At 31.4% G+C, this 17791-nt stretch overlaps 3 protein-coding genes across 7 annotated transcripts; 1 reads left to right on the top strand and 2 right to left on the bottom strand.

The window, feature by feature from the left end:
• Window positions 1–1725: 1725 nt before the first annotated feature.
• LOC123894132 (F-box protein At4g09920-like) lies at window positions 1726–3824 on the bottom strand. Its single transcript, XM_045944031.1, has 4 exons — window positions 3718–3824; window positions 2361–3301; window positions 2099–2261; window positions 1726–1987 (listed from the first exon to the last, which is right to left on the bottom strand). The coding sequence occupies exons 2-4, from the start codon at window positions 3273–3275 to the stop codon at window positions 1932–1934; spliced, it is 1134 nt and encodes a 377-aa protein (XP_045799987.1). The 5' UTR covers window positions 3276–3301; window positions 3718–3824; the 3' UTR covers window positions 1726–1931.
• A 1147-nt stretch (window positions 3825–4971) lies between these two features.
• On the top strand, window positions 4972–8857 carry LOC123894131. 5 transcript variants are annotated; one of them, XR_006803638.1, is made up of 4 exons: window positions 4972–7844; window positions 7941–8052; window positions 8417–8504; window positions 8630–8857. XR_006803638.1 is itself a non-coding variant. In XM_045944030.1 (4 exons), the coding sequence occupies exons 1-4, from the start codon at window positions 7740–7742 to the stop codon at window positions 8678–8680; spliced, it is 360 nt and encodes a 119-aa protein (XP_045799986.1). In that variant the 5' UTR covers window positions 4973–7739; the 3' UTR covers window positions 8681–8857. The 5 variants fall into 5 exon arrangements, 2 of the variants coding, with proteins under 2 accessions (XP_045799986.1, XP_045799985.1); XR_006803637.1 differs by having other exon boundaries at window positions 4973–7844; window positions 8417–8485; XM_045944030.1 differs by having other exon boundaries at window positions 4973–7844; window positions 7941–8075; window positions 8417–8485.
• Window positions 8858–10817: 1960 nt separating this feature from the next.
• LOC123896681 (F-box/LRR-repeat protein At3g26922-like) lies at window positions 10818–12671 on the bottom strand. The gene is made up of 3 exons (XM_045947043.1): window positions 11730–12671; window positions 11526–11636; window positions 10818–10973 (listed from the first exon to the last, which is right to left on the bottom strand). Exons 1-3 carry the CDS (start codon window positions 12669–12671, stop codon window positions 10818–10820), a joined length of 1209 nt encoding a protein of 402 aa, XP_045802999.1.
• Between the last annotated feature and the right edge of the window lie 5120 nt (window positions 12672–17791).

Below are 17791 nucleotides of genomic sequence, written 5' to 3'. Positions count from 1 at the left end.
TAAAACCCATTCAACTTGTTGTCTCCACCTCATCATCTTCGTCCTGCCGAACACGGCCGCGAAACAACACAGCAGCGGGAGAAGCCGCGCGCGGTCGGCAGCGGCGCTGGGTCTCCCCTCCTCTTCCTTCTCGCCTCATCATCTTCAGGGCTGTAACAATCAACTAAATGGAGTCGTGAAATTATAGCTAGTTGTCGTCTTTTTGAAACAAATCTTCGTTGCCGTTTCTTTGAATCTCTGTTGCCGTCTCTTTGAATCGTCGCCGCCGTATTTAGTATTTCATTGAAGATTTCTTTGAAAATTATTGCTATAAAATATTTGGGGAAAAGAGGCAGATCCAAAAGAATTGAAAAAAATTGCAGATCCAAAGTGGTGAGTTTGATAGAAAGAAGAGACTAAGAATCTAGACACAGTGGCTGCAGAGCTTTGGCATGGTGGTGGCTATTACAGAGGTGAGCTTTGGCATGGTGGTGGCTACGCCTGTGGAAGATGAACAGTGATATGTGCAGGGAAGAAGAGAGAAAAGTTTCCGTGTTAATTTCCTTGTTCTATTTTTTTAATCTAGACCATTGAAATATTTTTTTGCCACATGTCACTATCTGAGCAATAGACTGGAGGAAAAGAAGGATAACCCAATGAAACTGATCTCAACTCATAATTTAATAATTTACGCACGTTAGAGCAATAGAAGGACAGAAGGGCACGAGAGTGCCTCTCTGCAAGCTAGCTAGTATATATAAAGTCTAAACACAAATAATGTACCAAAAAATCTAAACCCAAATATAATAAGTCCCCTAAATAACAAATGAGAATTAATTTTATCACCCTACTGATTCTGGGATGCGTCCTATGAAATTACCAGAATAACACCGCAAGCACCCTACCACTTTCTACATCCGAATAAATTGTTTGTTGTTTATTTTCCCTTTTCTTTCCCTCCTTGTAACAAAAAAAAAATATTATAGAGATGATTGAGTGAGAAAATAACGCTTTTGATCAAACAAGCATGCAAACTATGTACATGGTACATACCAGTATTGGATACTCCATGGTACTCGTATGGTACACACCGATTCCATACCTATTTTTATTTGGTTGATTTATGATGATGAATACGGAAAAAACATATTGACCGTTGAAAAATCTCTTAAAATATTATAATTTTTTATTATATTTCAATTGTCTCTCATATTTTATGAAAATAGTTGAGACGGTGGACCAAAAAAAATTAAATCTTCAAAGCATGATGAAAATAATTCACTTAAAAATATTTTTTCTAATATTTTATATTAACATACCCGTACCTTAAATTTTTTAAAAATATCGTACCGCGTACCGATATTCCGTACCCCGTAGCTAGGCAACATAATGCAAAGTCTTGATTGTAAAATTTGCAATTAGTTATATTGAATAAACGAATGGCTAGCTAGTAGCTACTATAGCCGTAATATTCATCATGATCATATTATACCAACTATAAATATGTGCACCGATCAACGTAGTGATGTGAACTGATGGGATTCACATGGATAAAGTGAGTTTTTACAACGGTTTCAGAATCGATGAGAACACACAAGTGAAATGGTAATAACACCTTTTCACATTGGTTTATTTATTTCACTGATGTGATATCGTATTTTTATTTTTTCAAAATAAATTGTGTTTTTCACATCAGTTTCATGTCTCTACTGATGTGACATAGTCATATTTAACATCTTTGTCATATTACAATAGATGTGACATCTCTTATAAAAAACTGAAGCACTAATTAATTTCAATTGATGAGACTAAAATGTACAACAGAATATTTAGAAGCGTTAAATTGTATCTTTCTTATAAAAACAACATCCTCAAATTTCAACATATAATGTTTGTTAAATACACCTTTATATTATCACCAGTAACAAATCTCTTCTTCTCTTTCACGTATACTAGTGTGCCTCAGTTGTTTGTTTGTACACTTTATATATTCCGTTCAGGAGGCTTACTGCATTCACAATTTAGGAATTTTTATCCCTCATATTCAATTTTGAAGAAAAAAAAAAAAGAGATGACAGACGACGGCGAAAACGTAGAAGAAGATGGAAAAAATACTTACTGATATCAAAGGTGGCAGGTGGTGGAGAATTTTGAAGTAGATATGATACCATTTCTCTTATTCTCTTATTACATTTCCATGGGTAATTAGCATCCACTTTCAATGACTTCAATTTAACAAAACTAGGAAGTTGAGCTCTCATTGAACTATTATTTTTCAGAATCTGCATATATATTATATAATTAAATTAGAAGAGTGAATTCTATACATAAATTAAAAATATGAAGACGACAAAAGATACTAATTAAAATAACTTACTTACATTAACCATTAATTTAAGGAATTTGTAACTGAGAGTCATTATCTTGACTTTAGCAATCAAATGCAACCAACTAATCAAGATATCTTCTCCCATAGACCCATAACTACAATCAAAATTTAGTTCTTCCAACAAATTTGTTAAACTGCATGTAGAAGGGGCTGGGAAAATAGGAGGAATCCCCATCATAGTGAGAGATTTAAGTTTTGGAGTACAAAGTATAACTTTGTGAATGTTGGAATGACGACGATTCATAGTACCTATGGCCAAAATAGAAAGTTTAGAATTCGATATGCAAAGGACGCCTTGAGCATCATCTTGTAATTTACAATCAAAAATGACCAACTCGTTCAACATATTACATGTTGAAAACGGCTCAGCATAGCCATTGTCACTAGTAAAGAAAGTGAAATGCACAAGTGTTAAAGTTTTCAATGCCGGCAAGTTCAAAGATTTTGGAAACATTTTGGTAGTGGATTTAGATACACCCCGCAAGAAAAGAGTAAGAGATGTCAAAGAATCGCAATTAAAAATGGAAGGGGGCAACTCAAGATTTCTTATGTGGTCTGTTTGAATTTCTAGTTGTTGCACGTTATGCGACGCAGCATATTCCATGATCTCTACAAGAATATTAGTAGTTTTAGGGAGAATTTCATCATTCTTATATGATATGCTATGAAGGGGAACAGAGTTGTCACGACAAGATAGAAACTGGGATACAAACTCATCGTAGATAACACCCTTGTATGGATCAAATAACTTGATATTAGTGAGACATTTCCAAAGGTTTTTCCATCTTTTAGACAAAACACAAGTCTGGACACAATGTTTTGCAATCATAAATTGCATTATATGCAAAAGGAGATGATCCGGTAAGTCACTGAGTCTGTCTATTTCGCTTTTCTTTTGTCTTTTCATTTTCCGCACCACTATTCTTTGGTGACCTAACAAATACACAAATGTTTCATAAAGTCACTGCTTAGTATATATCCATATAATATAATCATATCTTCCAAAAATTACATGATTTAAGTGCAAACAACATCACAATACAATACAACAATTGCAAGCAGCAGTATTAGCTCAAAGATAGAGACAGAGAACACAAAGTTTTAAGTTCAAACAACATGACAATACAATACAACAATTGCACAACAAAAATAAAAGATAACAATGAAAGAAAGAAATTATATATGTTGACTTGAAGACACAACCAAATCACATATATGCAAAGCAAGAACACAACAATGTAATCTTATATTGCTGGAAAAAACAGAGCTAATCTCATAACTTAATACAGATAACAAAGATTGATAATTTAAATTTGACATTAATTGTGTAAAAAAGGATAGAAAAGTACTTGATTGAACCGTGGTGTATTCAGTGATCGATCGTTGTTTGGTTTTGGTGAGAGAGACGGCAGCGAGCAAGTGTGAGAAACAGATTCCAATTTTTTTGTAGGGTAAAGTAAACAGTTTATTATTATTTTTTTTAGATTTATTTATAGGCAAATGTTAAACAGTGCACCAGGTACCGTTTAGCATAATTTTTTTTTTTGTACAAGCATAACCCTTATTTATATAGGGTCGGTGGGTGAATTTTTTCTTTTTACTTATATAATCCAATTTTTTGGATTTAGATTCTCCACGATTAAAAATCTACTCTTATTTTATTTATATATATATATATATATATATATATATATATATATATATATATATATATTAACATTCCCTGTATTAAAATTCTAACTATTGACCAAAAAAAAATCTAACCAAATTTATTTAGCTAATATACCGTACAACTGGAAATTCAGGTCAATGTCTGTGGGCTGACCAGTTTAGCCCGACATCTGCGTGGACTTTTTTTTTTTGACAAACATCTGCGTGGACTTAAAACTATTTTTTTGTTCGTTTATATTTTTCTTCATGTAGATTGAAGTTGAACTGTTAAAATCGTGGGTTTGGCGGATTAAATCACCGGATTCGCATGTTGGCATGTTTAACCCGTTTTTTTACATAATTAATGAAAATTGCTTTTTAGGCCCCCTTAATCACTTTCAGAACCCCACAAATCTCAAAATGCCCCTAATTTTAGTTTGGATTCTACTATCCAAATTAAATTTTGTTTCCTATTGTAGGAACCGAAAATACATCTTCATATCACACTTTTTGTCTTCGAATGCAAACGAAGACCAAAGAGCGAGTAAACTTGTTAGCTATCCCTATCACACATGCTTTGAAATTTTGATTACAATATGAATTGTTGTCCATATTACAATACGAAAGAATCACTTAAAGAGTATCTCAATCACAAAAACGCCTAATTTAAGTATATTCGGATCCTAACTTCCGAAAGCACCTGATTTCGTTTCGTAGGTTCCGAATTACTCATGAAAACGCCTAATTTCGTTTCATAGGTTCCGAATTACTCATGAAAACGCCTAATTTTGTTTCGTAGGTTCCAAATCGCTTGAGTTCGTTTCACAGCTTCCGAAATAGTGACTTCAAGTTGGGAGGAGGAGAAATTGAAACTGATGATGATGATGATGATGATGATGATGATGATGATGAAGTATCTTGTTGTTGTGTGATAACAGAAGTGGCACTACTAGAAAATTCGGTTTTAGAGACCAATTTAGCGACCGAAATAATTTGGTCGCTATAGAGACCGAATTAGAGACCAAAATTTCGAGCATCAAAGTCAAAAAATATTCAGTCGCTAAATCGGTCACTACGTAATTATAGAGACTGAATTAGAGACCAATAATTAGTGACCAATGTTTCGGTCGCTGTAGAGACCGAATTAGAGACCAAAATTTTGAGTGTAAAAGTCAAAAAATATTCGGTCGCTAAATCAGTCGCTATGTGATTATAGAGACCGAATTGGAGACCGATTATGAGCGACCAGCCGATCCGACGCAAACAATTATTTTTTTTTAAATACTAATTATCTGTATTTTTTTATATATTTTTAGATATTAAACATTAACAATTAACAATATGAACTACAAACCTTACCAAAAATAAAAAACAATATGAACTAGAAACAAACATTGATATATTTTAAGAACTCAAATTTAAAAGGGGAACAAGAAAATAAAACCCTAAGCTCAAATGAACATCTCTGAATACGATCTTTTCCACTCGATCTCTCTCAACTCACGTAATTCCTAACCTATCGACTCTCAATTGTGAACGCATCTCTCGCTGATTCTTCAAGTTGTTCGCCCTGCTCAATCATTCTCTTCGTTTCTGCATTGACTCGGTACCTTTATCTTTCTCTCTCAAATCCCTCGTTCTTATTTTCTTCTGCTATGATTTCTTATCTTTCTTTTTGGGTTTTTTGTTTATGTTCTTTATTTTTTAGGGTTTGTGGGAATTTTTTAGAATTTGTGGTTTGTGAAGATCTTTGAATCTTTGATTTTCTTAGGTATATTTTGTTTGATTTTTTTTTTCTGGTGTGATGTTTGGTTGGTCTGTTAGACCGGTTCGATTCCTTGCTGATTGTTTCCTTGAGATTTTTGAATCACATCTAACCTTTTCAAGTATTTTGGTTGTCTTCTACTAGTGCTGATTTGTTCGCTCAGTAGTGCCCTTTATTGATGCTTATTTGGATAGTAACTATCCAAATATTATACATTGAGCCACTAACTACCAACACGTTTCCATAACCTCTCATTCACCTATTATATCCAAATACCAGTGCTGATGTTACTATAAATTATGTTTACTTATATTTAAAAGATGAGATTCAAGCTAAAAGCTAAAAGAAAGCTATACAAAATAGTGTTAAATAGACAAAAGACCAATAGAAAAGGAACAAAATCAAACAAAACCTTATGACTTTAGAAATATGAAAGTCATTTTGTACCATATCTAATGAATTGTGATTCTAATTTTCATAATTGAATGCATGAGGAAAAATTGATTTGTAGGGCTGCAACAATTAATGAAAACATTAAACATAAGTTAGAACATGTCACTATATATAATAGCTGAAAATAAGCATGATAAATATAAAGAAAGAGTTAGTTTATTTACAGGATTTAGCAGTTACTTGTAGGGAGTCATCCAAAAGCAATGTGTTTGACTCATTATAATATCCATTCTCCCAAGGAAGATTAGGATTATATACTTTGTCCTAAATTTTCCTTAATTCCTTCAAAACGTACAAGTGGTTTGTGCTTGTTTTCAAGAGTACTGTCAAGAATGTTTTACAAAAGAGACCAATCATGCTAAAAACTTGCATGTATCAGTCAATAAAGAATTAACATATAGTAATCCCGGCCATACTTTGAGATTGGATGGTAATGATTTTAAGTTGGATTGTAATCTCCTGCCCCAACAGTTACTCTCATACACATAACTGCATTAAGGATGGAAGAAAAAAAAAGCAGTGTTAGATTCAATGATGCAGAAAAGAATAAGTTAAATCATTTGGTATATTGAATAACACAAGTTATTGATGCATCACTTTCATAAGGTATTTATTGCATACTTCTATTCACCATTTCCATGAATTTTTCCATTATGTGATTGTTTGTAAATTCATTGCAATTTAGAAGTTGATCTGTTTTTTTTGGTATTTTGTGTTTGCTTTCAGCCTGCTATCAGTCCAAATGGTGTGCTATTATTCGGTTTTGTAATTAGTACATATGCAAATCATATACACATAATAAATAATATATACACAATAAAATCTTTATACATTTTCACCATTCCTTATCTTTTTTCAAAGAATCTCATGTATTACTCAATGGTCATTCCTTAATTTATAGCTAGAGTTTGTGCATTAATTGAATGCATACCAATAAAAGAGGAATAAATTTAATTGGAAGTGGCTAAAGAATTCTGTATAATTAGCTTTTTCAACTTCATGCTAATTACATAAACAAGACTTATTAAGTTCTTCTAATCTAATTATCATTGCTTCTCTGGTAGTAAAATATTCAATTCTTGTTCAAATCTCTCTTTTGTGATATCAGTAAGACACTACTTTCCACTTCAATTGCTGAAACCAAGTATAATAATATTTTGTTGATCTAGAAAACGGATTTGAAATCTGATGGATACACTTGAATCTGATACTGAATTGTGGTAGGCCACGCTAGGTACTTCCCCTTTAGATGTAAGATTTGACACAGATGCCTTATAACCAAAAAGAATTGGCACTTTTCAACTCTAGAAATCTAATGATTTTTGTTTTCCTCCAATGATTAATATACCAACATGTTATAGGTGATTTTACACAAGTTCAGAGATTCTTATGTTGTTTTCTCAGGTCATTATCATACATAAAAGATGATTACGTACTGTGTAGAATTCTTCATTTATATGGCATCTCAGGTATAGATGTCTTCTTTGATGAGTTTTATCAGTAATGGTTCATTTCCACGTTAAAGCCAAAATAAAGACTATGGCGTCTAGAGGACGTAATGCTAATGCGCGTAATAAAACAATTGTTATGACTTTCTCTCCCTTCGAGGTATTTAATTTTTACATACTCTTGTTCATGTGTTGTCTTTGCTACAAGTTTATATGTTACTATTTTTACTCTATTCTATCTTTTGGTTTATTGTAGATTCAGAAAGGAGTTACAAATTTTCTGAAAATATGTGTTTACTTTATTCTATCTTCTGGCATGACGTGTGTTGGGACGGAGCTTGTTAAAGATGCTGCCAAAATTCCTAAAGGTAATATCGTGAACCATCAAACGGTATGTGAAATTAAAGTTTTTTTGCTTTATCTGTCATTTAATTAGTTTTATATCTCTTCTCTTAGCAATTGGGAGAAATTGTTTTTTTCCTTATGTATTGAGTTACTAAAATAGAAAGATGATGATATGATAAGTGAAGAACAAAAACAGGGTAACAGAAAACTGTTTAAATTTTTATTGTATTAGAATAAAGTATTATTCATTGAGAGCTATTTAATAATACTATTGAGCTGTTAAAAAAAAGAAGCTACAGGAGATATGTTAACCTAAGCTTCCACTTAATATTGGTTTGCATAGGCAATTAGCGTGATAATTTTTTTTATTTGTTTTGTATTGGAAAGTTCTTGCTCATAAGAGGCAGTAATAAAGTCAAACAACTTTCAAGGGATCTAAAGTCATTTGATAGGAAGGTACCATTCAATAATGAAGGTGGTTTTATTACCCTTTATCATAAGAAAAGTTCATTCTCTTGCATTCAAGTGCAATGGGTAGGAACCAATTTGTATTGTTATTGATTAAAAATTAACTTGTTGAATGACTTAACTTTTGTGCAGGTCATTGTACCAAGAATGTATATCATGGAGCATATGGATTACAGCCTCTAGAACGATCAATACATATATTTATAGGAGATTTATTTGTAATACCGACTATAGACACACAAAAAAAATTAGTTAGGCATAAAGTGCTTAATATTATGCAAAGTTAGTCTAGGTATGGATTTAATGTAATGATAGATTCTTTTTATGTATCATAATTTTTTATTTATGATATTTATATTATGTTCATATTGTTGTGTGCATTTTAATTGTTTGGTGTGTATGAAATAGTTTCAGATATTAAATTCGAATCCAAAAATTGCTTTCCTGATATTGTAAATCAATAATAATAATAATAATTAACAAAAAAATCATTAGAGACTGAAATAGAGACCGAATTTTTCACACAGCGTCGCTAAATCGGTCGCAATGAGCAGAGAAGTTATTTTAAAATCGGTCACTACATCGGTCGCTATAATCAGTCACTAAATCAGTCGCTATAGTGTCGGACAATTCGTCGCAACCGTTGTCGCAAAATCAGTCTCTAAGCAGTCTCTGATTTCGGTCACTATTTCGGTCTCCTATATGGGTCGCTAATACGGTCGCTACAGAATCGGTCGCTGATCTGGTCACAACTGATCAGCGACCAGGGTCGTTGATGCTGATTTTAGATGGTCGCTAATTCGGTCGCTAATGGATTTAGAGACCGATTTTGATGAAAATCAGTCTCTAAATCGGTCGCTAAAGGCGAGTTTTCTAGTAGTGTGGGTGATTTGTAACATATGGTTTCGTAATCTATATCTATATCTATATCTATATTATATATAGTGAGGATACATGAATTATGAGTTTTGGTGTGGATACATGAATTATGGTTTCGTAATCTATATCTATATCTATATTATATATAGTGAGGATACATGAATCTATATCTATATCTTTATTAACAAACTCATCATAACATAAGACACTTTTTTTTTAGCAGCAAAAATTTTTTATTAACAAATTCACCATAACTAGACTTATATTTTTTAATTGGACATAAGTTAGACACAGGCAGACACGAAAAGCGCTTGTCTGACCCACTAGTTTACATTACGAAGGTTTGCTATTTCGAATTGTAAATGCCGAAATCCTTTACAAGGGCAAAATGGTGACGATGGGGCCTACGAGTAACTTAGGGGGGTCTGAAAAGCAAAAATCATAATTAATTACATTATTTTATCACTTTATAAATTATAATTTAGCCCACAAGTCCAAATTCAATACTATATTTTTCTTTTAAAAAAAATTTTAATCCCAAAATATAAAAAGACAACATAAAATTCTTCTTTTTACCTTCACATTGAAACACCAACACATCGGGCTTATTCTTCTCCTCTTTTATTTAGTCTTAGATTGCATGTAAATTTATATATTAGGGATTTGAAGTGTTACAACTTACTATTAGGGTTGGGAATATGATAGGTCAAGGTAGACTTTATCAAGCTTAAATTTGACCTGTCAAAAAATCAAAGACTTGATCATGGTATGTGGTCCGTCATAGGTTTATTTTTTAGGATTTAATCTGACTTTTTAAAAGTCTGATATGATCGATTAGCCTAATTGAAGCAATTTTTTTGTATTGTGGTTTTTTGATTTTGTTGTTGTACCTTATGGTACAATGCTTATTTTGTGTTTGATAAAATACTTCAATAAAAGATTGATCATAAATGAAATGAAGTAAGATTGGTTTTAATGAATGAGATTGATAGTACACTTTCATAATATTTTGAAAATACTGTTTCCTTCGTTAGTCACTTTGGTTACTTTTCAAGTCTGATTCTTTGATTGAACACTTTCTATTGTGGAGAAATAATTGAACATCGCCCCTTACTTATGATTCTTTGATTGTAACTTTCTGTTTTAATTAGTTTAATTTCAAATAACATGAATGAATTAAGTTTCTATGAAGTTAGGTAATTCAAGAAAGATGTCTTTCAAGCCCATAGTAGGGCTTTAGATTCAAACTGAAATCTTTATCTTTTCTGGCCTTAGTTGAGGGAGGAGAGCGAAGCAAACAAAAGAGGTTTGTTTGAAACAAGCAACAACCTATCCTAGGTTCATTTGAAACATTAACAAATTATTTAGACCTCAAATTAAATTGTTTCAATACTGCAAATAGTTAGTACATAAGTATTTCATAATCATACCAACAATTCAATCAAAATATGTCCTTGATGATCGGTTTAGGGTTCTGAACCGAAGGTTTCGATGGTGATGATATCGCAATGGTTGAAGAAGAAGCTCCGTTGTTGGCATCATAATTCACATTGAAGAAAAAGAATATGAAGAAGAAGAAAAAGAGATGGTGGGCATGCTGGGTAAAACAGGCATATAGAAAATAAAAGAATGCAATCACAACACAAAAATATAACGTGGAAACTCTAAAATCACGATAGTTGTCAAAACTGACTACCAGATAATAAACACTATAAGAAAATTGTTACAACACATAGACTTCACTTTTAATCAGCCCATGACCCCGGTACACCTACACTCTCCAAAGTCCATAGTAAATATTTGAACTACATCTCACAATACTCTAAAACAAGAGCATAAGAGAAGAAAATAAAGACACAAATATAAACATAAAGTGTTTACAAGTGCTACTGCTTGGTGTATTGAAACAAGGAATTTGAGATCTCTATATATAGCTTCCCCTTGCTTCACTTCTCTAAGCAATATGGAACTTACATTGCAATTAACCCCAACAACAGCGAAAACGTAGAAGAAGATGGAAGAAAAAGTAGTACTATCTTTGATGGTGATAATTATTAAGAGAAAATTCTTTTAATCTGGTCACATTTTTATCTTTTTTTACTGATAGGAAGGTGGCAGGTGGTGGAGAATTTTGAAGTAGAAATGATACCATTTCTCTTATTCTCTCGTCACATTTCCATGGGTAAGCTTCCACTTTCAATGACTTCAATTTAACAAAACTAGGAAGTTGAGCTCTCATTGAACTATTATTTTTCAGAATCTGCATATATATAATTAAATTAGAGTGAATGCTATACATTCAAATAAATACATAAAAAATATGAAGACAACAAAAGATACTAAAGTAACTTACATTAACCATTAATTTAAGGATTTTGAAACTGAGAGTTATTATCTTGATTTTAGCAAGCAAATGCAACCAACTAATGAAGATATCTTCTCCCATAGTATCCCCGTCCAAACAATCAAATTTGAGTTCTTCGAACAAAGTTAAATTGCATGTAGAAGGGGCTGGGAAAATAGGAGGAATGCCGTCGATAGTGAGAGAAGTAAGTTTTGGAGTAGAAAGTATGAGTTTGTGAATGTTGGAATGAGAATTAGATGTGCCTATGGCCAAATTAGAAAGTTTAGAATTGGATATGCAAAGGCCTTGCGCATCATCTTGTAAATTACAAGTATAAATGACCAACTTACTCAACATATTACATGTCGAAAAGGGCTCGGCATAGCCATTGTCACCAGTAAAGAAAGTGAAACACACAAGTTTTAAAGTTTTCAATGCCGGTAAGTTGAAAGATTTTGGGAACATTTTGGTATTAGATTTATATACATCCCTCAGGGAAAGAGTAAGAGATGTCAAAGAATCACAATTAAAAATGGAAGGGGGCAACTCAAGATTTCTTATGTGGTCTGTTTGAGTATCGATTTCTAGTTGTTGCACATTATGCGACGCAGCATATTCCATTATCTCTGCGAGAATATTAGTTTTAAAGGGAAATACATCATGCCAAATCCTACATCCATTCACATATGATATGCTATGAAGAGGAACAAAGTTGTCACGACTAGATAGAATATGGGATACAATCTTATTGACCAAGATATCACCATTGTATCGATCAAAGTGATACAACAACTTGATATTAGTGAGACTTTTCCAAAGGTTTTTCCATCTTTTAGACAAAACACAAGTTTGAACGGCATATTTTGTGATCATGAATTCAATTATATGTAGAAGAAGGTGGTCGGGTAAGTCACTGAGTCTGTCTGTTTCACTTTTCTTTTGTCTTTTCATTTTCCGCACACCACAATGCTTGCTTATGAACAACTCAACCTTCCTTATACTAGTAAAAGACACCTTTCGTGACCTAATAATACATACACAAATATTTCATAAAGTCTACATATTATATTCATATAATAATATCTTCCAAAAACCACATTTATATATAATAGAATCTATTTTTATTTTCTTAAATAAATGGCTAAAGTAAATTGATAACAGAACAAGCAGAAGTATTAGCTCAAAGATAGAGACAGAGAACACAAAGGTTTAAGTGCAAACAACATGACAATACAATACAACAATTGCACAACAAAAATAGAAGATAAGAATGAAAGAAAGAAATTATGTTTTTTTTTTAATAAGCAAGTAAGAAATTATGTTGTCTTGAAGACACAGCCAAACCACATATATGCAAAGCAAGAACACAACAATGCTAATCTCATAACTTAATACAGAGAACAAAGATTGAGAATTAAAAATACAGAGAACACAACTCATAACGTAATACAGATAACAAAGATTGAGAATTTAAATTAGACATTAATTGTGTAAAAAAGGATAGAAAAGTACTTGATTGAACCGTGATGTGTTCAGTGATCGATCGTTGTTTGGTTTTGGTGAGAGAGACGGCGAGCGAGCAAGTGTGAGAAACAGATTCCTTAACTTTGTTTGCGGTTTTTTTTTATATATTTTTAGATTTATATAAGGAGAATGTTAACTTGTGCCCTTAAGGCACATGTTAAGGAAGCAAAAATAGAAATTATTAAATGCTAATTTGTGCATTTTGACTTTTGAAGCATTAAATTTCTTGTATCATTAAATGATGAATTTCTATTTTGATATATCTTAACATGTGCTCTAAGGGCACATGTTAACAAGACCCTTTATATAATCCTATTTTTTAGATTTAGATTCTATACAATTTTTTTATGGTTCTTGTTAACATGTGCATATAGGGCACATGATGATAAGGTATCTTAATATAGAAATTTAACATTTAATAATATAAGACATTTAATGCTTAAAAAGTTAAAATGCACAAATTTTAAGGCATAATTTCTATTTTTACTACCTTAACATGTGTCATATATGCACATGTTAACATTCTCCTTTTTTTTATTGTTGAACAAGCTTAGATTCTCTACGATTAAAAATTCTACTTTTACTTTATCAAAAAAATAAATTTAACGTTCCCTATATTAAAATTCTAACAATATTTATTTAGCTAATATTCCCCGATCTCAAAAAACTTCAAGGTTGTTATACACTTATTAAGAAATGTAACGATGTTGTTAAAAGAAATAATATTTTTACTAAATTACCCCTATAAATTATAGGTTTGCTTTCTTGAGAATAATGCATAAGTAATTATTAGGGTACAATTAGAAAGTATTATTGAAAAGTGAGAATGACAATTATTTTGAGATAAAATTTTATTCCTAAAGTGACAATTATTTTGAGACAGAGGGAGTATAATGTCCAGCTGGGAATACGGGTCAATTTTTGCGGGCTGACCCTTTTTTTTTGTTCGTTTATATTTTTGTGCATGTGGGTTGAACCGTTAAAATCATGGGTTAGACGGATTAAATTGCCTGATTCGCAGGTTGGCCGTTAATTTAACCCTTTTTTAATATAATTAATTATTTTTTTTATCACTTTATAAATTACTAGTGGCCACCGTGCCCGTTTGTGTGGTCCGTATTTTCTATTCTTCTAACTTATGTTAAAGTTATTTTAAATTTTTTATACATCTATTTTTTTTATTAATAGTTGGGTTTTATAAAACAATAAATTAAATCACATAGAAACGTTGAATTATATGTAAAAATCATTAAGTGAAAATGCGGACATTTTTTTAGATGGACTATCTTGCACTATTAACTGAGATATAATAGAAAATGCAGACAGAATATCATGTGTCCGTCCATCCACACTTTTTATTCTGCTAACTTGAGAGTAGTATTGTCTTATGAAAATAAAAATTAGATTATAGATTCATTTCTTAGAACTTTATATAAAAAAAAAAGATATTCTATACACTACTAAGAACAATTCGTTCAAAGAAAAAAAAGAAAGAAAGGTATATAGGAGTATAAATTATAAGAATCTTTATTTGGTGTCCGTCCTTCCTTGCCCATATTAGAAATTGTTGACCCACTCGTCAGTATAAAGCTTTTCATTCAAGCCATATCAACACCCAAATATTTTCTTATATTTCACCATTCCTGAAAAATAAAACGCAACAAAAGCATCAATATTTCTCCCCTATTCTTGATAAAAATTTGGAATGACATTACCAATATATAAAGTTTTATAACTGAAAATTCAATTGTGTCCAAATTTTTTTAGAAATTTCAATATATGTATACCCCAATAATGAAAACCGAAAAACTAATAAGAAAAAGAATAAACTAATAAGAAAAAACCAATGAGAAAATGAATAAAAATGAAATATGTACAGACAATTAGAAGAGTAGAGTTATGAATTAATGAAAGTGACACACATTATTCGATGTTGAAATGTTAGATTCAAGTGATATAAAATGATTGACAAATATTTATGTTTAAAAAAAATTGAGAAAAGAAAAGAGGAATGAATATCAAGATGAAGAAGAAATGAAGAGTAGTTGGTTTTGGAAATTAGAAGAGAGTTGATTTTGGAAGTTAGTAAAGAAGAGTGTGAATAAAAAAAAAAATTGATAAGGGTATTTTGGGATTTTCAAAAAAAGGTTACACCAAAAGAGATGTTTTCCCTTTATTATTGGTATAGATAATAGGTACACAATAGTCTTCTACTAAATATACAGCTAAGTAGTATTGGGCTATAAATTAAAAAGGACAAAAGACCTAAGTATTGTTTAAATCAAAAAGACCTAAGTATTGTTTAATTAACATTCCAATAAACATACAGCTATATATCAAATTTTGAAGTAGGTATATCACCATTGCTCTTAGTCTCTCATCAGATATCAGTTCCTTCCAATGTGAGGGAAATTCCAGTTTTTGCACGTTATGCATGCGACGCAGCATATTCCATGATCTCTACAAGAATATTAGTAGTTTTAGGGGTGATTTCATAATTCATACATCCATTCTTATTATATGATATATATATGGTCGGGTAGGTCACTAAGTCTATCTGTTTCACTTTCTTTTTGTCTTACCTTTTGTGAATTTTTTTTACTTCTACAATTTTTTTGGGTTAGAAAATTAACATTGTTAACTTGTCAACTAGAAATTAAACTAAATTGAGAGAAAATAAATAAATAAATTATAAACTCAAACTCTACTTCATAAAAAAACACTGCAAGTTGAAGAAAAATGTTATAATTAAGCTCGTAAAAAATTTCAAACAAGTCTATTTTAGCCATATAAAAGTAGAAACTTTGCTAAACACCCGGCTACCCAACCCTTTCAAAAAGTATAGTTAATCATAAATTTAAAAAAGTTGGTTTTAAGCTTGAAAGTGAAATGTCCGCCGTAAGGTGAATCAGATGTTCGAACAAGACAAAAGCTTGAAGAGAGATAGTGCATCAAGTTGTTCGCAAGGGAAAGCTTGATCATCTTCCTCAGGATCTCGGTTGAGGAAACCCTAGAATAGCCACCAACTCCAACTACCGTCCATGTACGATTCATACTAAATCTGACCATTTGTCTATCCTAGCTCTTCTACGTTTTTGACATCCCATCTTTGTCTCAAATGAAATAAAATTCTCTTCCTATATAAGTTATATGCTAGCTGGAGTTCAATACTCACGAGAAATCTCAAAACTCTATCTCCTTTATATGGAAATATATATGCATTAATTGACCTTAGAAGAACGAAATCTTATATATATGGACCAAAAAGAAGTTGAAAATGTGGACTCAGATAATCTTCATATCTATTGGGATTAGATAAGAACAACACGAATGTACCAAAAAAAAAGATAAGAACAACACGTATATATATGAGTTGGAGTGTTGGACAATAGTGTAGAATTAACCATAGTTTAAACAAATGTCTAAGAAGCATATCAATAACTAGAAATTAACTTGCACAATTTTACATAATAATTATCCTGATCACACAATTTTACATAATTACATCCAAGTCATTAAAATGACATCGGACGGTCAAAATTACATATCAATAAAATTAATTGTTTATAATTTCGGTTGTTTCTTTCTTTTTTTTTTTTTTTTGGTCAGGTAGCCTAGTGGCTTGAAATTCCACCTTTAAAGATGGATAAGTGGAGTGTCCAGGGTTCGAACCCTGGCTCCTGCATATAAAATGCTGATGTCCCAACCAATTGAGCTAAGCTCATGGGCACATTTCGGTTGTTTCTTTCTAATCAGATGTCTGATGCAATAATCGTGTTAACATAATTAAATATTTTTTTACTTAATGTCAAAATTAACCTCGAAGCAGATTAGTCGTGCGTGTGTCAGATACTTGTGATAAAATTAAATCCTTTTCCATGGATTCATAGTTCATACTACTTTCACTTGTTTCCTGTGTTTCTTAGTCAGCAACCGCACACCATATGCATAACCAATCACACTTGTCTCCACGTCATTTGTCACAAGATTTTTGACTCAATTTTTGGATATTAGATTTGTCGGTCTCTTTTTTTCTAAACACGATATTTGCATTACAATATTTAATATTTAACTCAAGTGACAAGTCTCAAAAGAAAAAGAAAACTCACACTGTTTATTTGGATATATGATTTATGATCATACGTAATGGTCAATTTTATATAAAGTTGAATTTTAAAATTATATAAACGTGAGCAAGTTGCATACAACCGTAGAAAAATCATCTTGAATGAAAAAATAATACTACTATATTATTATTGTATTTTATTGACTCTATGAAAAATCCATATAGACAGCAAATTAAAAACTGTTAACTATATAGTTGACTTTTTGACATCAATCTGGCAAAGTAAGAATTGAGAACATACATAACCATAACCTCGTGGATGATTCTTTGTCGCAAGATCTTTGATTTTTCATTTAGAAAAACTGTTAGTCTATATAGTATTTAGTTCCATGCATGTTTGGAGTGGTCACAATTGATTTTAGAGGTGTACAATTAATTTGACATATTTGGTTGTATTTGAGTAAAATTAGTTTTATTGATT

Source organism: Trifolium pratense, linkage group LG7, assembly GCF_020283565.1.
Source record: "Trifolium pratense cultivar HEN17-A07 linkage group LG7, ARS_RC_1.1, whole genome shotgun sequence".
Taxonomy (NCBI): Eukaryota; Viridiplantae; Streptophyta; class Magnoliopsida; order Fabales; family Fabaceae; genus Trifolium; species Trifolium pratense.
This window is presented reverse-complemented; position numbering and strand designations above follow the sequence as displayed.